This window comes from Corticium candelabrum, chromosome 1 (genome assembly GCF_963422355.1).
Source record: "Corticium candelabrum chromosome 1, ooCorCand1.1, whole genome shotgun sequence".
NCBI classification, from domain to species: Eukaryota; Metazoa; Porifera; class Homoscleromorpha; order Homosclerophorida; family Plakinidae; genus Corticium; species Corticium candelabrum.
Window position 1 is genome coordinate 6436214 of NC_085085.1, and position 22519 is coordinate 6458732.

At 40.5% G+C, this 22519-nt stretch overlaps 1 protein-coding gene and 1 long non-coding RNA gene across 2 annotated transcripts in view; both read right to left on the reverse strand.

The window, feature by feature from the left end:
• LOC134187365 (uncharacterized) overlaps window positions 1-18503 on the reverse strand; it is a 41289-nt gene extending 22786 nt beyond the window's left edge. Inside the window, exons 1-58 of the mRNA XM_062655517.1 lie at window positions 18486-18503; window positions 18267-18413; window positions 17971-18210; window positions 17712-17901; window positions 17192-17341; window positions 16730-16891; window positions 16556-16668; window positions 16276-16488; window positions 16065-16211; window positions 15804-16007; window positions 15541-15730; window positions 15025-15174; window positions 14785-14934; window positions 14540-14725; window positions 14381-14493; window positions 14086-14301; window positions 13875-14021; window positions 13579-13818; window positions 13320-13509; window positions 11750-11899; window positions 11512-11661; window positions 11290-11451; window positions 11110-11222; window positions 10828-11043; window positions 10623-10769; window positions 10366-10566; window positions 10103-10292; window positions 9569-9718; window positions 9331-9480; window positions 9111-9272; window positions 8929-9041; window positions 8636-8851; window positions 8425-8571; window positions 8130-8369; window positions 7867-8056; window positions 6303-6452; window positions 6065-6214; window positions 5843-6004; window positions 5669-5781; window positions 5389-5601; window positions 5178-5324; window positions 4882-5121; window positions 4623-4812; window positions 4103-4252; window positions 3641-3802; window positions 3467-3579; window positions 3187-3399; window positions 2976-3122; window positions 2715-2918; window positions 2452-2641; window positions 1936-2085; window positions 1696-1845; window positions 1475-1636; window positions 1292-1404; window positions 997-1212; window positions 786-932; window positions 490-729; window positions 231-420 (exon numbers count right to left, since the gene is read on the reverse strand). Of these exons, the coding sequence (XP_062511501.1) occupies window positions 231-420; window positions 490-729; window positions 786-932; window positions 997-1212; window positions 1292-1404; window positions 1475-1636; window positions 1696-1845; window positions 1936-2085; window positions 2452-2641; window positions 2715-2918; window positions 2976-3122; window positions 3187-3399; window positions 3467-3579; window positions 3641-3802; window positions 4103-4252; window positions 4623-4812; window positions 4882-5121; window positions 5178-5324; window positions 5389-5601; window positions 5669-5781; window positions 5843-6004; window positions 6065-6214; window positions 6303-6452; window positions 7867-8056; window positions 8130-8369; window positions 8425-8571; window positions 8636-8851; window positions 8929-9041; window positions 9111-9272; window positions 9331-9480; window positions 9569-9718; window positions 10103-10292; window positions 10366-10566; window positions 10623-10769; window positions 10828-11043; window positions 11110-11222; window positions 11290-11451; window positions 11512-11661; window positions 11750-11899; window positions 13320-13509; window positions 13579-13818; window positions 13875-14021; window positions 14086-14301; window positions 14381-14493; window positions 14540-14725; window positions 14785-14934; window positions 15025-15174; window positions 15541-15730; window positions 15804-16007; window positions 16065-16211; window positions 16276-16488; window positions 16556-16668; window positions 16730-16891; window positions 17192-17341; window positions 17712-17901; window positions 17971-18210; window positions 18267-18413; window positions 18486-18503 (9775 nt within the window). The remainder of the gene's footprint in view (window positions 1-230; window positions 421-489; window positions 730-785; window positions 933-996; window positions 1213-1291; window positions 1405-1474; window positions 1637-1695; window positions 1846-1935; window positions 2086-2451; window positions 2642-2714; window positions 2919-2975; window positions 3123-3186; window positions 3400-3466; window positions 3580-3640; window positions 3803-4102; window positions 4253-4622; window positions 4813-4881; window positions 5122-5177; window positions 5325-5388; window positions 5602-5668; window positions 5782-5842; window positions 6005-6064; window positions 6215-6302; window positions 6453-7866; window positions 8057-8129; window positions 8370-8424; window positions 8572-8635; window positions 8852-8928; window positions 9042-9110; window positions 9273-9330; window positions 9481-9568; window positions 9719-10102; window positions 10293-10365; window positions 10567-10622; window positions 10770-10827; window positions 11044-11109; window positions 11223-11289; window positions 11452-11511; window positions 11662-11749; window positions 11900-13319; window positions 13510-13578; window positions 13819-13874; window positions 14022-14085; window positions 14302-14380; window positions 14494-14539; window positions 14726-14784; window positions 14935-15024; window positions 15175-15540; window positions 15731-15803; window positions 16008-16064; window positions 16212-16275; window positions 16489-16555; window positions 16669-16729; window positions 16892-17191; window positions 17342-17711; window positions 17902-17970; window positions 18211-18266; window positions 18414-18485) is intronic.
• Window positions 18504-18537: 34 nt separating this feature from the next.
• The window catches only part of LOC134177066 (uncharacterized), a 5758-nt gene continuing 1776 nt past the window's right edge, over window positions 18538-22519 (reverse strand). The window contains exons 2-4 of the long non-coding RNA XR_009969430.1: window positions 18936-19103; window positions 18760-18875; window positions 18538-18693 (exon numbers count right to left, since the gene is read on the reverse strand). This is a non-coding gene — a long non-coding RNA (uncharacterized LOC134177066). The remainder of the gene's footprint in view (window positions 18694-18759; window positions 18876-18935; window positions 19104-22519) is intronic.

A 22519-nucleotide genomic window follows, 5' to 3' on the forward strand; every position in this document is an offset into this window, starting at 1 on the left:
GTTATTAAGAAACATACTAAAACAGACCTGCATGGACTTGGACATTTCAAGAAAGAATTATTCAACTACTAACTACACAAGTTGCTAGACTAACTACACAAGTTGTTAGATGCAAATTTTTGGTGAGACCTTATTCAAAGTACAGTATGGCAAACAAATAGTACATAAACATTAAATTTCCACTCAACTAACTTACACAATTACAGTTACACGAAGAATAATGCCCTTACCAAGCGTTCCATTAAAGAGAGCAGCATTGATGAGAATTGTCTGCTTTCTACATTGTTCGTCAATTGCATAATTAAATGCTGTTGACAAACTTTTCCTCATGTCATAGCAAGTACCAAGAAACACACTCTGGTTATGAGCACTTAATGCTTGAAATTCAGGCAGGTCCTCTTCTTCCGGCATCAGCAAGACCTACAATGACACAACAACCACATCATCACACTGCCGCTACTTAAACAGTTTGCTGTCAAACAAACAAACCGAGTCAATAAATGTTGTCCCGTCTAGTAAGTAAGTGTTGGCAATGATGTTGACATGTAACTCAGATTCAGCAAGCTGAGATCCCAATGGTACAACCAACAGATTGAGTTCCAACGTATAATATCCCGATGCCTCAGTTTCACCATCCTCGGGTCCCAACTTATAATACTTTGATACCACACTTTGACCATCCTCAGATCGATGAACAGAAATCTTTACGTCATTCCACAAATGGGATGTCTGGAGACGTGCTACGATTATCACAGTGACAACACAAAAACTCTTGCACTACTCACCTCATAACGAACTAACAGATCATATCGAATAGTTCTCTGTGGTACAGCTACCTTAAATGTCACTTCACTACCATTCATCAACCTTACTCCACCTATTCCAGTAAAGTTGCTAGGATCACTGGTTCGTTTCTCAACTGCTGCTCCACTCTACAATTTGCACAACCAACAATATAATCATTCATAGTCAACTAACAATGTGCAATCAACTTACGCTAAGACTAGCAAATTCTGCTTCATAAATGACACCCTCCAAGAACGGCAGCCAGTGAAAATCTTCAATGATGTCACAAGTACGTCCAGTCAGACCAGATTTACAAACACACTGGCCTGAAGACTTATCACATGTCAGTGAAACTGAAGATGACAGTGCACATCCACATGAATGACAACTGCCAGCATCATTAGAAGACATCAGATAAGAGCCATCCTATTTTAATATACACGTGTCTTGATCGTAAGATTGATCATAACATACTAAATGCAAGAAGCTAATCGTCTCTTCTTACCTCACAAACAGAACACTTCAGACCAGTCACACCTTCTTTGCAAACACACTGACCAGTAGCATCACATGCCCCCATTGACAACGCCGTGGATCCATTGGAATTGCAATTGCAAGCTACAAGATTTAGAGCAAAACTTGCAAACCCAACAATCGTCCAAACATCTTTCATTCCACGCGTACACACCTTCACAGCCGGTAGGATTGGATAATTGCAGATTGAAAAACGATGTCTTACAACTTGTACAATTCACACCCTCTACGTTCTCTTTACAAATGCACTGTCCTGTTGTAGCATTGCAACTCCCCCCAGCTGATGAAGCAGATCCAGATTCATTGCACAAACAAGCTAAACCATGTACGTAAACATCTCTGACTTCAGTTTATCATAAAGTCAAGCCAAGCTACCTTGACAGACATCAGGGTTCTCCACATTAAAGTTAAAATGTGATGGTTTACATACATCACATCTTTGTCCCGCTGCATTGCCCTTGCAGTCACAGTACCCGGTCTCATTACATTGAACTGACTTTGATCCAATCACATCACACACACAAGCTAGTCATAAATAATTAAGGCTGTTACATAACACACAATACTGCATCACAACGTAATAGAATTGATTTTTTAAACGCAAGTCCTTCCTACCTTCGCAACCATCACCATCAAAACCAAAATATGTGTAATCACACGCTGAACATGTTCGAGTGATGACATTAGATGCACATAAACACTGTCCACCAAGTGTTAAACATTCTTTGCTATCATTCACTGTTCCTGTTACGTTACAGTCACAATCTACAATAAAGAAACACACAAACTGTTTTACTACCAGCAAGCTATATAGTGATACAAAACCAAGTACCATAAGTAACCACACATGTACAAATCAAATACTAAAGGCAACTAAAAATTAATTAAGTCAATCCTGACATACCTACACTCTAATAATTACATTAGGAAACAAATGATAGCGCAACAGACCTGACATTAAAATAAAATCACAAAAATACTGACAGCCTTCCAGAGTTGCTAGATGCACAAATCTGTGATTGGATTTTTCATAAAAGTAGAGCAATGGCATGCAAACAAACACAGAAAATGCTACACCTGATCACAACTTTATGCAGTTAAGAGTTGTACGACGTAGGCTAACCCTCTTACCAAGTGTTCCATTAAAGAGAGCAGCATTGATAAGGATTGTCTGTTTTCTACATTGTTCATCAATTGCATAACTAAATACCGTTGACACACTTCTTCTAACATCATAGCAAGTATCAAGAAACACACTCTGGTTATGAGCATCTAGTGCTTGATATTCTGGCAGGTCTTGTGCTTTTGGCATCAGCAAGATCTGTGACAACACAACAGCCACATAATCACATTCTGCTTGCTTAATTAAACTGTTTGCTGGCAAATTAACAAACCGAGTCCACAAAGATTGCTTCACTATAAAAGTACGTGTAGGCTATAATGTTCACATACAAATCAGATCCAGCAAGCTGAGTTCCCAGTGGTACAACCAACAGATTGTTCTCTGAAGACAAATAATGGAAATCTGACATCACAAGTTGACCATCCTCAGATCGATACACATTCAGCTGTATTTCACCCCAACCATCAAAGTAAGACTGAAAACATACCTTATCGTTACAGCCAGTAATCTAACCTTAATTTGCATTGCTCACCCGATAACGAACTACCAGATCATATTGAATCGTTCTCTGTGGTACTGTTACATTAAACGTAACTTGATTACCATCTATCAACCTTACTCCACCTATTCCAGTAAAGTTGCCGGGATCACTAGTTCGTTTCTCAACTGCTGCTCCACTCTGCAATTTACATCGCCAACCATACAATCATTCATAGTCAACTAACAGTGTGCAATCAACTTACGCCAAGACTAGCAAATTCTGCTTCATAAATGAGACCCTCCAAAAACGGTAGCCAGTGAAAATCTTCAATGATGTCACAGATACGTCCAGTTAGACCAGATTTACAATGACATTGGCCTGAAGACTTATCACACGTCAGTGAAACCGAAGACGACGGCGAACAACCACATGGACGACAACTGCCAGCATCAGAAGACGTCATATACAATCCATCCTATTATCATTTACACGCGTCTTGATCAGAAGATACTAAATGTAAGAAGCTAATCATCACTTCTTACCTCACAAACAGAACACTTCAGACCAGTCACACCTTCTTTGCAAACACACTGACCGGTATCATCACATGCCCCCTTTGACAACGCCGTGGATCCATCGGAATTGCAATTGCAAGCTACACCAGTTAGAAACAACTCGTACGTGCAACTGATAACCCTCAATCCACACGCACACACCTTCACAGCCGGTAGGATTGGATGCTTGCAGATTGAAAAACGATGTCTTACAACTTGTACATTTCACACCCTCTACGTTCTCTTTGCACGTGCACTGTCCTGTTGTAGCATTGCAACTCTCCCCAGCGGATGGATCAGAGCCGGATTCATTGCACAAACAAGCTAGACCAATGCACGTAAACATCTCTGACTACAGTTTATCTTAAAGTCAAGCCAAGCTACCTTGGCAGGCATCAGGGTTCTCCACATTAAAGTTGAAATGTGATGGTTTACATACATTACATCTTTGTCCCGCTGCATTGCCCTTGCAGTCACAGTACCCGGTCTCATTACATTGAACTGACTTTGATCCAATCACATCACACACACAAGCTAATCATAAATAATTAAGGCTGTTAGATAACACACAATACCGCATCACAACGTAATAGAATTGATTTTTTAAACGCAAGTCCTTCCTACCTTCGCAACCATCACCATCAAATCCAAAATATGTGTAATCACACGCTGAACACGTTCGAGTGATGATTTTAGATGCACATAAACACTGTCCACCAAGTGTTAAACATTCTTTGCTATCATTCACTGTTCCTGTTACGTTACAGTCACAATCTACAATAAAATACACAAACTGTTTTACAAACTGTGAGCGGTATACAGTGACATATACGACAACTACACTGTATGTAGCATAACACATACAAGCTCAAAAACTACAAAGCATCTATAAATTCTAACAGATTCTGACATGCCCATACTGTTCTGCTATAATTGCAGCAGAACAGGGTCATGATTATTAACAGATCATACTACAACAGACTTGCATGGGCAAAATTATTCAACTAATAACCACACAAAGTTGTTAGACGCAAAACTTTCTGATGGGATTTGATTCAAAGTACAGCAATGGTAAACAAACAACACAAAATTTACACTCTTCGCTCAACAGCAATTACAATTATACGTAGAGTAATGCCTTTACCGAGTGTGCCATTAAAGAGAGCAGCATTGATAAGGGTCGTCTGCTTTCTGCATTGATCGTCGATTGTATACTTAAATGCTGTTAACACACTCTTCCTCACGTCGTAGCAAGTATCAAGAAACACACTCTGGTTATGAGCATCCAATGCTTGAAATTCCGGCAGGTCCTCTTCTTCTGGCATCAGCAAGACCTACAGTCACACAACAACCACCTCATCACATTCCAGTTACTTAAACACTTTGCCATCAAACAAACAAACCGAGTCGATAAACGTTGTTCCGTCAAGTAAGGAAGTGTTGGCAACGATGTTCACATGTAACTCAGATCCAGCAAGCCGAATTCCCAATGGTATAACCAACAGATTGGGTTCCAACGTATAATACCCCGATGCCTCAGTTTCACCATCCTCGGGTCCCAACTTATAATACTCTGATACCACACTTTGACCATCCTCAGATCGATCAACAGAAATCCTTAGATCATTCCACACATGCGAAGTCTGCACACGTGCTACCATTGTTACAGTGACAACACAAAAACTCTCGCACTACTCACCTCATAACGAACTAACAGATCATATCGAATTGTTCTCTGTGGTACAGCTACCTTAAATGTCACTTCACTACCATTCCTCAACCTTACTCCACCTATTCCAGTAAAGTTGCCGGGATCACTAGTTCGTTTCTCAACTGCTGCTCCACTCTGCAATTTACATCGCCAACCATACAATCATTCATAGTCAACTAACAGTGTGCAATCAACTTACGCTAAGACTAGCAAATTCTGCTTCATAAATGAGACCCTCCAAAAACGGTAGCCAGTGAAAATCTTCAATGATGTCACAGATACGTCCAGTTAGACCAGATTTACAATGACATTGGCCTGAAGACTTATCACACGTCAGTGAAACCGAAGACGACGGCGAACAACCACATGGACGACAACTGCCAGCATCAGAAGACGTCATATACAATCCATCCTATTATCATTTACACGCGTCTTGATCAGAAGATACTAAATGTAAGAAGCTAATCATCACTTCTTACCTCACAAACAGAACACTTCAGACCAGTCACACCCTCTTTGCAAACACACTGACCGGTATCATCACATGCCCCCTTTGACAACGCCGTGGATCCATCGGAATTGCAATTGCAAGCTACACCAGTTAGAAACAACTCGTACGTGCAACTGATAACCCTCAATCCACACGCACACACCTTCACAGCCGGTAGGATTGGATGCTTGCAGATTGAAAAACGATGTCTTACAACTTGTACATTTCACACCCTCTACGTTCTCTTTGCACGTGCACTGTCCTGTTGTAGCATTGCAACTCTCCCCAGCGGATGGATCAGAGCCAGATTCATTGCACAAACAAGCTAGACCAATGCACGTAAACATCTCTGACTACAGTTTATCTTAAAGTCAAGCCAAGCTACCTTGACAGACATCAGGATTCTCCAAGTTAAAGTTAAAATGTGATGGTTTACATACATCACATCTTTGTCCCACTGCATTGCCCTTGCAGTCACAGTACCCACTCTCATTGCATTGAACTGACATTGATCCAATCACATCACACACACAAGCTAATCATAAATAATTAAGGCTGTTAGATAACACACAATACCGCATCAAGAGGTAATAGAATTGATTTAAAACATAAGTTCTTTGTACCTTCACATCCATCACCATCAAATCCAAAATATGTGTAATCACACGCTGAACATGTTCGAGTGATGATATTAGATGCACATAAACACTGTCCACCAAGTGTTAAACATTCTCTGCTATTATTCACTGTTCCTGTTACTGTACAGTCACAATCTACAATAAAACACACAAACTGTTTTACAAACTGTGAGCGGTATACAGTGACATATAAGACAACTACTGTATGTAGCCTCACAAGAGTTGCCACACATTTTCACCAACAATTCGTAGGAAAATACAAGTAAAAATGTCACACCCATTTTCCAGTGTCGTTGGGACCAAGTCCTTGTGTTTCTACTTGGTGACTGAAATCCTACAATGTACATCACTTACTGTTCTTCTCAAAACAGCCTTCAAAACAGTCTTAAAAGCATGTGCGATTGCTCGTATATGCAATATTCAGATGTCATTTAATTATTTGAACTAACAATCGTAAGCTGTGCAATTCTTTGCAGACCTTAAACTAACGGTATGCTTTGGTACCAGCGATCAAAAAAGCATTGCATGTAGGCACTAGCTCATAAAATACTGCTCAACAAAGACAGCAAAAGAACCGTTTCATCAGTGTGAATAGCTGTCAAATAAAACAAGAATGATTTTGTCAAAAGAGACAGAGAATATGTAGCTATAAGGTTTCGCTATAAGTATACAAGCACCGTAACCAAGAAGCTCTGCAAGCTGCACCAGCAAATGACCGAAATATGAAATAACCGCATGCAAATTGGACCTAATGCGAAATGACTGTACAGCCAGACCTCGTTACTCCAACACTGATAATCTGACACCTACACTGTCTCACGAAAGTATATGTGAAACCAATTTACATACGTCACTGTGTATTTGTTACCGATAATACAACAGTTGCGTAAGCCCGACAGTAATCAGCGAGACAAACATGGTCAAAATAACGAGGTCTGACTGTGATACAAAATGACACAAATGCAAAATAAATGTAATGCAAAACGTGAAATGCATACCGAAACCAGTCACTGTAATGCTCGTGAGCTACCTGGCACTTGTTCAAGAATACCTATTCATAGGTCACAACAAAATTTCATCGCCAGTTTCCCCAAAAAAATTTGTAGGCTACAAATCTATTCATAGGTGTGGCAATCCTGCATCACACCTACAAGCTTAAATACTATAAACGGTTGATATCGATATCCGCTCTCACAGAAAAACTGAACACAAACTCTACCTTACATACTAACGCTACCGCACTGGTGACAAAACATCTGTAAGTTCGGAGATTCTAAAATGAACATACAATACTTTTAATGACTTTAGTTACTGACTGCAATTGAAAACAGTGTTATGGCTATTAAAAAACATACTAAAACAGACCTGCATGGGCTTGGACATTTCGAGAAAGAAATTATTCAACTGCTAACTACACAAGTTGTTAGATGCAAATTATTGGTGAGACCTTTATTCCAAGTACAGTATGGCAAACAAATAGTACATAAACATTAGATTTCCATTCAACTAACTTACACAATTACAGTTACACGAAGAATAATGCCCTTACCAACTGTTCCATTAAAGAGAGCAGCATTGATAAGAATTGTCTGCTTTCTACATTGTTCGTCAATTGCATAATTAAATGCTGTTGACACACTCTTCCTCACGTCATAGCAATTACTAAGAAACACACTCTGGTTATGAGCACTTAATGCTTGAAATTCAGGCAGGTCCTCTTCTTCTGGCATCAGCAAGACCTACAGTCACACAACAACCACATCATCGCATTCCAGCCGCTACCTTAAACAGTTTGCTGTCAAACAAACAAACCGAGTCAATAAACGTTGTTCCGTCAAGTAAGTAAGTGTTGGCAATGATGTTGACATGTAACTCAGATTCAGCAAGCTGAGATCCCAATGGTACAACCAACAGATTGGGTTCCAACGTATAATACCCCGATGCCTCAGTTTCACCGTCCTCCGGTCCCAACTTATAATACTTTGATACCACACTTTGACCATCCTCAGATCGATGAACAGAAATCCTTAGATCATTCCACACATGCGAAGTCTGGACACGTGCTACGATTGTTATAGTGACAACACAAAACTCTTGCACTACTCACCTCATAACGAACTAACAGATCATATCGAATTGTTCTCTGTGGTACAGCTACCTTAAATGTCACTTCACTACCATTCATCAACCTTACTCCACCTATTCCAGTAAAGTTGCCAGGATCACTAGTGCGTTTCTTGACTGTTGCTCCACTCTGCAATTTACATCAACAACCATACAATCATTCATAGTCAACTAACAATGTGCAATCAACTTACGCTAAGACTAGCAAATTCTGCTTCATAAATGAGACCCTCCAAAAACGGTAGCCAGTGAAAATCTTCAATGATGTCACAAGTACGTCCAGTTAGACCAGATTTACAATGACATTGGCCTGAAGACTTATCACATGTCAGTGAAACCGACGATGACAGTGAACAACCACATGGATGACAACTGCCAGCATCATCAGAAGGCATCATATACAATCCATCCTATTGTAATATACACGTGTCTTGATCTTAAGATTGATCGTAAGATACTAAATGCAACAAGCTAATCATCTTCTTACCTCACAAACAGAACACTTCAGACCAGTCACACCTTCTTTGCAAACACACTGACCAGTAGCATCACATGCCCCCATTGACAACGCTGTGGATCCATTGGAACTGCAATTGCAAGCTACAAGATTAGAACAAGACTTGTACACCCAACAAATGCCCAAATAACTCTCATTCCACACGTACACACCTTCACAGCCAGTAGGATTGGATAATTGTAGATTGAAAAACGATGTCTTACAACTCGTACATTTTACACCCTCTACGTTCTCTTTACACATGCACTGTCCTGCTGTAGCATTGCAACTCCCCCGAGCTGATACATCAGATCCAGATTCATTGCACAAACAAGCTAAACAATGTATGTAAACATCTCTGACATTACTTTATCATATGTCAAGCCAAGATACCTTGACAGACATCAGGATTCTCCACACTAAAGTTAAAATATGATGGTTTACATACATCACAACTTTGGCCCACTGCATTGCCCTTGCAGTCACAGTACCCGGTCTCATTGCATTGGACTGACTTTGATCCGACCACATCACACACACAAGCTAATCATAAATAATTAAGGCTGTTAGATAACACACAATACCACATCACGACGTAATAGAATTGATATAAAACATAAGCCCTTTGTACCTTCACAACCATCACCATCAAATCCAAAATATGTGTAATCACACGCTGAACATGTTCGAGTGATGATATTAGATGCACATAAACACTGTCCACCAAGTGTTAAACATTCTTTGCTATCATTCACTGTTCCTGTTACGTTACAGTCACAATCTACAATAAAACAAACAACTGTTTACAATCTGTGAGCGGTATACACTGACATAAGACCAACTACTGTTTGTAGCATAAAACATACAAACTCAAATACTACAGAGCATCTATAAATTCTGACAGATTCTGACATGCCTATTCTGTAATAAGAAACAGTGTTATGAGTATTAAACAAAACATACTATAACAGACAGGCATAGGCTTGGACATTTTGAGAAAGAAATTACTCAACTACTAACCACACAAAGTTGTTAGATGCAAAATTTTCTGGTAGTATTTTTAATCAAAGTACAGTCATGGTAAACAAACACAAAAAGATTACATCCTCCACTCAAAAAAATCTATGTAACTACAGTTATACATAATACGTACAAATCCCCTTACCAAGTGTTCCATTAAAGAGAGCAGCATTGATAAGGATTGTCTGTTTTCTACATTGTTCATCAATTGCATACCCAAATGCCGTTGACACACTTTTTCTAACATCGTAGCAAGTATCAAGAAACACACTCTGGTTATGAGCATCTAGTGCTCGATATTCTGGCAGGTCCTGTGCTTTCGGCATCAGCAAGACCTATGACAACACAACAGCCATACAATCACATTCTGCTAGCTTAATTAAACTGTATGCTGACAAATTAACAAACCGAGTCCACAAAGATTGCATCACCATAATAAAAGTACATGGAGGCCATAATGTTCACATATAACTCAGATCCAGCAAGCCGAGTTCCCAGTGATACAACCAACAGATCGTTCTCTGAATACACGTAATAGAAATTTGATATCACAAGTTGACCATCCTCAGATCGATACACATTCAGCAGTATTTCACCCCAAACATCAGACTGAAATATATCATATCATTACAACTAGTAATTTAACCTCAATTTGCATTGCTCACCCGATAACGAACTACCAGATCATACTGAATCGTTCTCTGTGGTACAGTTACATTAAATGTAACTTGATGACCATCCATCAATCTTACTCCACCTATTCCGGTGAAGTTGCGAGAATCCCCAATTTGTTTCTCAACTGTTGCTCCAGCCTGTAATTTACAACTCCAAATTATTTACAGTCGACAAAACAATTGATAGTCAATTTACACTAAGAACAGCAAATTCTGCTTCGTAAATGAGACCCTCCAAAAAGGGGAGCCAGTGAAAGTCTTCAATGATGTCACAAGTTCGTCCAGTCAGACCAGATTTACAAGTACATTGTCCTGAGATCTTATCACACGTCCATGAAACTGAAGATGACAGAGAACAACCACACGACTGACAACTGCTAGCATCATCAGGAAACAAAATGTAGAAGCCATCCTTTTCAAGCAACAATAACATGTAATCATATACTAATAAGGTGGGTAGAAACAGCTCCCTTATTACCTCACAAACAGAACACTTCACACCCGTCACACCTTCTTTGCAAACACACTGACCGGTAGCATCACATGCCCCCTTTGACAATGCCGTGGATCCATTGGAATTGCAATTGCAAGCTACACCAGTTAGAAAAAAACCTTGTACACACGCAACTCATAACCCTCAATCCACATGCACACAAACCTTCACAGCCGGTAGGATTGGATGATTGCAGATTGAAAAATGATGTCTTACAACTTGCACATTTCACACCCTCTACGTTCTCTTTACACGTGCACTGTCCTGTTGTAGCATTGCAACTCTCCCCAGCGGATGGATCAGAGCCAGATTCATTGCACAAACAAGCTAGACCAATGCACGTAAACATCTCTGACTATAGTTCATCTTAAAGTCAAGCCAAGCTACCTTGACAGACATCAGGGTTCTCCACATTGAAGTTAAAATGTGATGGTTTACATACATCACATCTTTGTCCCGCTGCATTGCCCTTGCAGTCACAGTACCCGGTCTCATTGCATTGAACTGACTTTGATCCAATCACATCACACACACAAGCTAATCATAAATAATTAAGGCTGTTACATAACACACAATACCGCATCACAACGTAAAAGAATTGATTCAAATCATAAGTCCTTTCTACCTTCACAACCATCGCCATCAAATCCAAAATATGTGTAATCACACACTGAACATGTTCGAGTGATGACATTAGATGCACATAAACACTGTCCACCAAGCGTTAAACATTCTTTGCTATCATTCACTGTTCCTGTTACAGTACAGCCACAATCTACAATAAAACACACACTGTTTTACAAACTGTGAGCGGTATACAGTGACATATAAGACAACTACTGTATGTAACATCACCAGGGTCGCCACACATTTTCACCAACTATTTGTAGGCAAATACAAGTAACAGTGACACACCCATTTTCCAGTGTTGTTGGGGTCACGCCCTTGTGTTTCTATTTTGGTGACCGAAATCCTACGATGTACCTCACCTAGTGTTCTTCTCAAAACAGTCTTCAAAACAGTCTCAAAAGCATGTGCAATTGCTCGTATATATATGCAATGTCATTTAATTATTTGAACTAACAATCGTAAGCTGTGCAATTCTTTGCAGACCTTGAACAAATGGTATGCTTCGGTACCAGCGATCAAAAAAGCATTGCATGTAGGCACTAGCTCATAAAATACTGCTCAACAAAGGCAGCAAAAGAACCGTTTCATCAGTGTGAATAGCCGTCAAATAAAACAAGAATGATTTTGTCAAAAGAGACAGAGAATATGTAGCTATAAGGTTTTGCTATAAGTATACAAGCACCGTAACCAGGAAGCTCTGCAAGCTGCACCAGGAAATGACCGAAATACGAAATGACCGTATGCAAATTGGACCTAATGCGAAATGACTGTACAGCCAGTCCTTGTTACTCCAACAATGATAATCTGACACCCACACTGTCTGACGAAGGTACAGGTGAAACCAATTTACATAGGTCACTGTGTATTTGTTACCGATAATTCAACAGTAGCGTTAGTCCGACAGAAATCAACGAGACAAACGTGGTCAAAATAACGAGGTCTGACTATAACACGAAACGACACAAATGCAAAATAAATGCAATGCAAAACATGCAATGAATACCAAAACCAGTCACTGTAATGTTCGTGAGCCAGCTGGCACTTGTTCAAGAATATACCTATTCACAGGTCATGCGAAAATTTCACAGCCAGTTTTCCCTCAACATTCATAGGCTATTGTGGGTGCGGCAACCCTGCATCACACATACAAGCTTAAATACCATAAACGGTTGATACCGATACCTGCTCTTACAGAAGAACTAAACACAAACTCAACCCTACATACCAACGCTACCGCATTGGTGACAAAACATCTGCCAATTCGGAGATTCTAAAATGCACATACAATACTTGTAATGAAATTAGTTAATGACTGCAATCGAAAACAGTGTTATGGTTATTAAGAAACATACTAAAACAGACCTGCATGGACTTGGACATTTCAAGAAAGAATTATTCAACTACTAACTACACAAGTTGCTAGACTAACTACACAAGTTGTTAGATGCAAATTTTTGGTGAGACCTTATTCAAAGTACAGTATGGCAAACAAATAGTACATAAACATTAAATTTCCACTCAACTAACTTACACAATTACAGTTACACGAAGAATAATGCCCTTACCAAGCGTTCCATTAAAGAGAGCAGCATTGATGAGAATTGTCTGCTTTCTACATTGTTCGTCAATTGCATAATTAAATGCTGTTGACAAACTTTTCCTCATGTCATAGCAAGTACCAAGAAACACACTCTGGTTATGAGCACTTAATGCTTGAAATTCAGGCAGGTCCTCTTCTTCCGGCATCAGCAAGACCTACAATGACACAACAACCACATCATCACACTGCCGCTACTTAAACAGTTTGCTGTCAAACAAACAAACCGAGTCAATAAATGTTGTCCCGTCTAGTAAGTAAGTGTTGGCAATGATGTTGACATGTAACTCAGATTCAGCAAGCTGAGATCCCAATGGTACAACCAACAGATTGAGTTCCAACGTATAATATCCCGATGCCTCAGTTTCACCATCCTCGGGTCCCAACTTATAATACTTTGATACCACACTTTGACCATCCTCAGATCGATGAACAGAAATCTTTACGTCATTCCACAAATGGGATGTCTGGAGACGTGCTACGATTATCACAGTGACAACACAAAAACTCTTGCACTACTCACCTCATAACGAACTAACAGATCATATCGAATAGTTCTCTGTGGTACAGCTACCTTAAATGTCACTTCACTACCATTCATCAACCTTACTCCACCTATTCCAGTAAAGTTGCTAGGATCACTGGTTCGTTTCTCAACTGCTGCTCCACTCTACAATTTGCACAACCAACAATATAATCATTCATAGTCAACTAACAATGTGCAATCAACTTACGCTAAGACTAGCAAATTCTGCTTCATAAATGACACCCTCCAAGAACGGCAGCCAGTGAAAATCTTCAATGATGTCACAAGTACGTCCAGTCAGACCAGATTTACAAACACACTGGCCTGAAGACTTATCACATGTCAGTGAAACTGAAGATGACAGTGCACATCCACATGAATGACAACTGCCAGCATCATTAGAAGACATCAGATAAGAGCCATCCTATTTTAATATACACGTGTCTTGATCGTAAGATTGATCATAACATACTAAATGCAAGAAGCTAATCGTCTCTTCTTACCTCACAAACAGAACACTTCAGACCAGTCACACCTTCTTTGCAAACACACTGACCAGTAGCATCACATGCCCCCTTTGACAACGCCGTGGATCCATTGGAATTGCAATTGCAAGCTACAAGATTTAGAGCAAAACTTGCAAACCCAACAATCGTCCAAACATCTTTCATTCCACACGTACACACCTTCACAGCCGGTAGGATTGGATAATTGCAGATTGAAAAACGATGTCTTACAACTTGTACAATTCACACCCTCTACGTTCTCTTTACAAATGCACTGTCCTGTTGTAGCATTGCAACTCCCCCCAGCTGATGAAGCAGATCCAGATTCATTGCACAAACAAGCTAAACCATGTACGTAAACATCTCTGACTTCAGTTTATCATAAAGTCAAGCCAAGCTACCTTGACAGACATCAGGGTTCTCCACATTAAAGTTAAAATGTGATGGTTTACATACATCACATCTTTGTCCCGCTGCATTGCCCTTGCAGTCACAGTACCCGGTCTCATTACATTGAACTGACTTTGATCCAATCACATCACACACACAAGCTAGTCATAAATAATTAAGGCTGTTACATAACACACAATACTGCATCACAACGTAATAGAATTGATTTTTTAAACGCAAGTCCTTCCTACCTTCGCAACCATCACCATCAAAACCAAAATATGTGTAATCACACGCTGAACATGTTCGAGTGATGACATTAGATGCACATAAACACTGTCCACCAAGTGTTAAACATTCTTTGCTATCATTCACTGTTCCTGTTACGTTACAGTCACAATCTACAATAAAGAAACACACAAACTGTTTTACTACCAGCAAGCTATATAGTGATACAAAACCAAGTACCATAAGTAACCACACATGTACAAATCAAATACTAAAGGCAACTAAAAATTAATTAAGTCAATCCTGACATACCTACACTCTAATAATTACATTAGGAAACAAATGATAGCGCAACAGACCTGACATTAAAATAAAATCACAAAAATACTGACAGCCTTCCAGAGTTGCTAGATGCACAAATCTGTGATTGGATTTTTCATAAAAGTAGAGCAATGGCATGCAAACAAACACAGAAAATGCTACACCTGATCACAACTTTATGCAGTTAAGAGTTGTACGACGTAGGCTAACCCTCTTACCAAGTGTTCCATTAAAGAGAGCAGCATTGATAAGGATTGTCTGTTTTCTACATTGTTCATCAATTGCATAACTAAATACCGTTGACACACTTCTTCTAACATCATAGCAAGTATCAAGAAACACACTCTGGTTATGAGCATCTAGTGCTTGATATTCTGGCAGGTCTTGTGCTTTTGGCATCAGCAAGATCTGTGACAACACAACAGCCACATAATCACATTCTGCTTGCTTAATTAAACTGTTTGCTGGCAAATTAACAAACCGAGTCCACAAAGATTGCTTCACTATAAAAGTACGTGTAGGCTATAATGTTCACATACAAATCAGATCCAGCAAGCTGAGTTCCCAGTGGTACAACCAACAGATTGTTCTCTGAAGACAAATAATGGAAATCTGACATCACAAGTTGACCATCCTCAGATCGATACACATTCAGCTGTATTTCACCCCAACCATCAAAGTAAGACTGAAAACATACCTTATCGTTACAGCCAGTAATCTAACCTTAATTTGCATTGCTCACCCGATAACGAACTACCAGATCATATTGAATCGTTCTCTGTGGTACTGTTACATTAAACGTAACTTGATTACCATCTATCAACCTTACTCCACCTATTCCAGTAAAGTTGCCGGGATCACTAGTTCGTTTCTCAACTGCTGCTCCACTCTGCAATTTACATCGCCAACCATACAATCATTCATAGTCAACTAACAGTGTGCAATCAACTTACGCCAAGACTAGCAAATTCTGCTTCATAAATGAGACCCTCCAAAAACGGTAGCCAGTGAAAATCTTCAATGATGTCACAGATACGTCCAGTTAGACCAGATTTACAATGACATTGGCCTGAAGACTTATCACACGTCAGTGAAACCGAAGACGACGGCGAACAACCACATGGACGACAACTGCCAGCATCAGAAGACGTCATATACAATCCATCCTATTATCATTTACACGCGTCTTGATCAGAAGATACTAAATGTAAGAAGCTAATCATCACTTCTTACCTCACAAACAGAACACTTCAGACCAGTCACACCTTCTTTGCAAACACACTGACCGGTATCATCACATGCCCCCTTTGACAACGCCGTGGATCCATCGGAATTGCAATTGCAAGCTACACCAGTTAGAAACAACTCGTACGTGCAACTGATAACCCTCAATCCACACGCACACACCTTCACAGCCGGTAGGATTGGATGCTTGCAGATTGAAAAACGATGTCTTACAACTTGTACATTTCACACCCTCTACGTTCTCTTTGCACGTGCACTGTCCTGTTGTAGCATTGCAACTCTCCCCAGCGGATGGATCAGAGCCGGATTCATTGCACAAACAAGCTAGACCAATGCACGTAAACATCTCTGACTACAGTTTATCTTAAAGTCAAGCCAAGCTACCTTGGCAGGCATCAGGGTTCTCCACATTAAAGTTGAAATGTGATGGTTTACATACATTACATCTTTGTCCCGCTGCATTGCCCTTGCAGTCACAGTACCCGGTCTCATTACATTGAACTGACTTTGATCCAATCACATCACACACACAAGCTAATCATAAATAATTAAGGCTGTTAGATAACACACAATACCGCATCACAACGTAATAGAATTGATTTTTTAAACGCAAGTCCTTCCTACCTTCGCAACCATCACCATCAAATCCAAAATATGTGTAATCACACGCTGAACACGTTCGAGTGATGATTTTAGATGCACATAAACACTGTCCACCAAGTGTTAAACATTCTTTGCTATCATTCACTGTTCCTGTTACGTTACAGTCACAATCTACAATAAAACACACAAACTGTTTTACAAACTGTGAGCGGTATACAGTGACATATACGACAACTACACTGTATGTAGCATAACACATACAAGCTCAAAAACTACAAAGCATCTATAAATTCTAACAGATTCTGACATGCCCATACTGTTCTGCTATAATTGCAGCAGAACAGGGTCATGATTATTAACAGATCATACTACAACAGACTTGCATGGGCAAAATTATTCAACTAATAACCACACAAAGTTGTTAGACGCAAAACTTTCTGATGGGATTTGATTCAAAGTACAGCAATGGTAAACAAACAACACAAAATTTACACTCTTCGCTCAACAGCAATTACAATTATACGTAGAGTAATGCCTTTACCGAGTGTGCCATTAAAGAGAGCAGCATTGATAAGGGTCGTCTGCTTTCTGCATTGATCGTCGATTGTATACTTAAATGCTGTTAACACACTCTTCCTCACGTCGTAGCAAGTATCAAGAAACACACTCTGGTTATGAGCATCCAATGCTTGAAATTCCGGCAGGTCCTCTTCTTCTGGCATCAGCAAGACCTACAGTCACACAACAACCACCTCATCACATTCCAGTTACTTAAACACTTTGCCATCAAACAAACAAACCGAGTCGATAAACGTTGTTCCGTCAAGTAAGGAAGTGTTGGCAACGATGTTCACATGTAACTCAGATCCAGCAAGCCGAATTCCCAATGGTATAACCAACAGATTGGGTTCCAACGTATAATACCCCGATGCCTCAGTTTCACCATCCTCGGGTCCCAACTTATAATACTCTGATACCACACTTTGACCATCCTCAGATCGATCAACAGAAATCCTTAGATCATTCCACACATGCGAAGTCTGCACACGTGCTACCATTGTTACAGTGACAACACAAAAACTCTCGCACTACTCACCTCATAACGAACTAACAGATCATATCGAATTGTTCTCTGTGGTACAGCTACCTTAAATGTCACTTCACTACCATTCCTCAACCTTACTCCACCTATTCCAGTAAAGTTGCCGGGATCACTAGTTCGTTTCTCAACTGCTGCTCCACTCTGCAATTTACATCGCCAACCATACAATCATTCATAGTCAACTAACAATGTGCAATCAACTTACACTAAGACTAGCAAATTCTGCTTCATAAATGAGACCCTCCACAAATGGTAGCCAGTGGAAGTCTTCGATAATGTTGCAAGTACGTCCAGTCAGACCAGATTTGCAAATACATTGGCCTGAAATCTTGTCACATGTCAGTAAAACTGAAGACGACAGAGAACAACTACACGACTGACAACTGCTAGTATCATCAGGAGATGTCAAGTAGAAGCCATCCTGTTCAAGTTACAATAAAAAATATGTAATCATACAATACAAAGGTGGGTAAAACTCCCTTCTTACCTCACAAACAGAACACTTCACACCAGTCACACCTTCTTTGCAAACACACTGACCAGAATGAACATCACATGCTCCGATCGAAAGAGCTGTGGATCCATTGAGATTACAGTTACATGCTACAAAACGTTAGATAAATAATACATAAGATGGGATTGTAGCCAACTCTCATTGTTTACCTTCACAGCCAACTGGATTGGCTGTTTGCAGATTAAAAAATGTTGCTTTGCAGGTGTTACACTTTACTCCTTCAACATTTTCTTTGCATGAACACTGTCCTGTTGTAGTATTACAGCTCCCATTGGCTGATATTTGAGAACCAGCAATGTTACAACCGCAATCTAAAACTGCATAACAAAAGACATTAAGCACACAATAGCCATAATTCAAACTGAGGTCCCCTAAACACAAGACTGAGTCCTTGCACCTAGTTATGACAATAATAACCTCTACCCATTTGACAGACATATGTATGTACCTTATACCCAGATGACCCAGATAAGTTTTCTTCAATATTGCCATAACTATACTCTACTAAAATACTTGCTAAGGCTGATTTTGGCCCTCTAGCTAGATCAATTCTACTATTCCTGTCAAAGTTCTGAAGTCGTTAGTGTGAACATGGTATTAAATTAAACAAAGTTGGGTGGTCAAACTCTGTAAACAGATCTGCTAGAGTACACAACACCAGAAGAACGACCTTACTGCACAGTAAATAGCATACATGGTAAGGCCATAATTAGCACTTCCTGTGTACATGTACAAGGTCAAAGTCAACGAACAGTAATGTAAACTTGTGTTTCCTATCCTTGCTGTACAGTACTGTGAGCCACTGACTAGCAAGATTACAGTGAAACTAGCAGGACCCCGCCCTATGGGCGATAGCAATTTAACTTTAAGTTAATTAAATTTTCACATTTACATAGAAAAAATGCAAAATCCTGGATAACGTGTTCGCTGTCACTGCATGAGATCAAATTGTTCCTACAGTAGCAGCATTCCCGTTGTCACTTCGTTACAGCCGAGCCAGAGTTCTGTCTCTAGCATCCCCACCTTCTACTCTTCCCACATAATAACGTCATGATCTATTTGTGGAGAATGATGCCACTTCCGCAAAGACACACCATCCATTACACACAGACATCACACACGAACATATGCACGCACGCACAAGCGGGCTGGTGAGCCGGTGCATCGTACACTGTACCAGACGTGGGAAATAGAATGGCGTACAAACAGTAGCAGGCAAGTGCACGCCACATTTGCATACTTGGTAAATTAAATAAACAAACTCACGCGCATCACATTTCAAGCCACCAAAGTTTCCTTTCGGGCCGTCGGAAGCAATCTAGACAGAAGACTTGACTTTACACTTGATCTGACTGGATCCAAGAAGCATAGTTTTCTGCAAGGACTGCAAGTTGTGATGACCTGGAATGATGTCCAGCCACCATGCAATACCTGCGTGCACCATGCCCAAACGCTTCCAACACCACTGGAACAACCAGTGTCTGACACTGTCACATGTGGCTTTACCTCCACCCACAAGTTGCTGTACTTCGCCAACTTCTCAGCTTGTTTTCTGGCAATGTTGTCATCAACAGGAAGGCTGATATCAATAAGAAGACAAGTGTTTGTATTTCTATTTCTGAAGCAGATGTCAGGATGATTGGCACCGATCTTCTTAGCAGTAGGAATGGCTGTATTCCACATCATAGTGATGCCATTCGTCTCCACAAGCGTATCAGGATGGTGCCGGTACCATCTGCTCACCGCTGGAACCCCAAACTGACGACAAATGTCCCAGTGGATGATAAAGGCTACCTGATTGTGTCAATCAATGTGGTGTCAAGGCACTACAGCCTCCCACAATGTAATCAACTGTCTCCAGGTCTGCACTGTACAAGTGGCAAATGGAACTGACACCGTGCATAGAGAGAAGTTTACTGGTCTGCCGATCAAGTTGCTGTACATCCATGATCCTCCAATGAATAAGAAAAGTGGTAAGTGAGAACCGATACTGCAAACCCGTTAATGGCCAGAATCTTGTTCCGACCGTACAACTCAATCCAGAGAACTATCTTCACTCTAGGAATGTACTCACAATGGAGCATCTCCTGCATAGTGCTGTGCTGGATACCATTACTCTCGTCCACACCCATATACTTGTAGACGTGACCCGGTTCCAGACAGTTAATGGTGTCCGTTTATTCTACTGTCATCCCAGAATTGTGTCCAGAGAGCTTGCCGTTGACAAAGTGTGCAACAGCACACTTGTGCAGACCAAACTTCATCTGGATGTCATCAGCAAAATAATACAAACCGTGTGCAACAACTCTTTCTGCCATACAGCTTCAGATCATCCATGTAAAGCAGATGACTGACAAGCTAACATTTGGCAGTCTCACCACACCCAGTGCTCATCCAATACCATAACCAGTTCTGCGTAACTCCAAGCTGAGAGGATTAATTAAGAGCCATACAGAAGAAAAGAGGAGATAGTGAATCACCTTGGAAAATACCTCTCCTGATCTGCATGAGTCTCGTCTAAATGGTACACTGTTCCCGTAGGAAGGCACCATCAATGTCTTCCAACTCTTTATCACACGTGACAGAAACCTGCACAAGACTGGACTAATCTTATGCAGCTGAAGACATTGGAGTAACAAACTGTGTGGCACGCTGTCATAGGCTTTCTGGTAGTCCACCCAAGCCATGCTCAAGCTCCTGTGCCTGGTCTTAGTCTTCAGTAAGCAGTTGGTTAATCAACAGCTGATCCATTGCACCAAATGAACCCTGCTCTTGTGGAGCGGTGCCATGAGGTTTCCCTAAACCAAAGCCATGCAATCCTCTGTCTGACAACTGAGGTGACGGTCTTATAAAAGCCAGATAGACACATGACAGGCCAATAGTTTTTAGTCTGGTCATCTTGCCATTCTAAGGTATCAGGGTATTTGTTCCCTGAGATAACAAGTCAGGCACAGGGTCTGGGTCCCAAAACAGAAGGCTGTCGTTTCCAGTCAACTTAAGTCACTGTGAAGACACGTGATTCACTTGACCCAGAAACCCTAAACCTGATCTCGTCCAGGAGACTTCCAGGTCCAGGAGACTTCCAGGTCCTTATTTTCTTGAGCCATAACGTGACCTACATTGTCTAAGATTAGTGGCCATTGCTGCTCAGCTGTCCAGTTCAGTACATCTCACCATTGGTCTGATGCCTCATTATGTGTCGTTATGTCCCTCCATAATGGGCAAGTGGGGTCTTTACCCCCATCTGGGCGCCCACCAACTCGCAGGTAAGCCCAGCAGGGTACATGTTTCTGTGTAGTCCACACGACGATCAATGACTAGCCAATTCGATATAGATTGCAGGCATTACGGTTACCGCAAACTTGATATAGCATGCCTAGTGGATATCAATGACCACCAAGAAAGCACTGAACGTCATCGTCAACAGACTGTTTGCCAGACCACAGAAAGTCCCCAACAACTGAAACGAGTCAGAGTCTCATGGATAAAGCTAGGGAAACATGAGAAAGAAAGACAGACAAGTTTCACAATTTACTGTTGTCACTGGAGTTTAAACTCCCAAACCATGGAGTGGTAGCCATTGTCCCTAACCACTAAGCCACAGTATTATTATGTTGTGCTTAACCAGATCACTCTGGTTTGTAAAGTCTATTACAAGTACCGGAAGCAAACCCTGCTTCAGAAGTACTTAGACCATCACGGCTGTCTAGAAAGAAGACATGACTTTACAAAG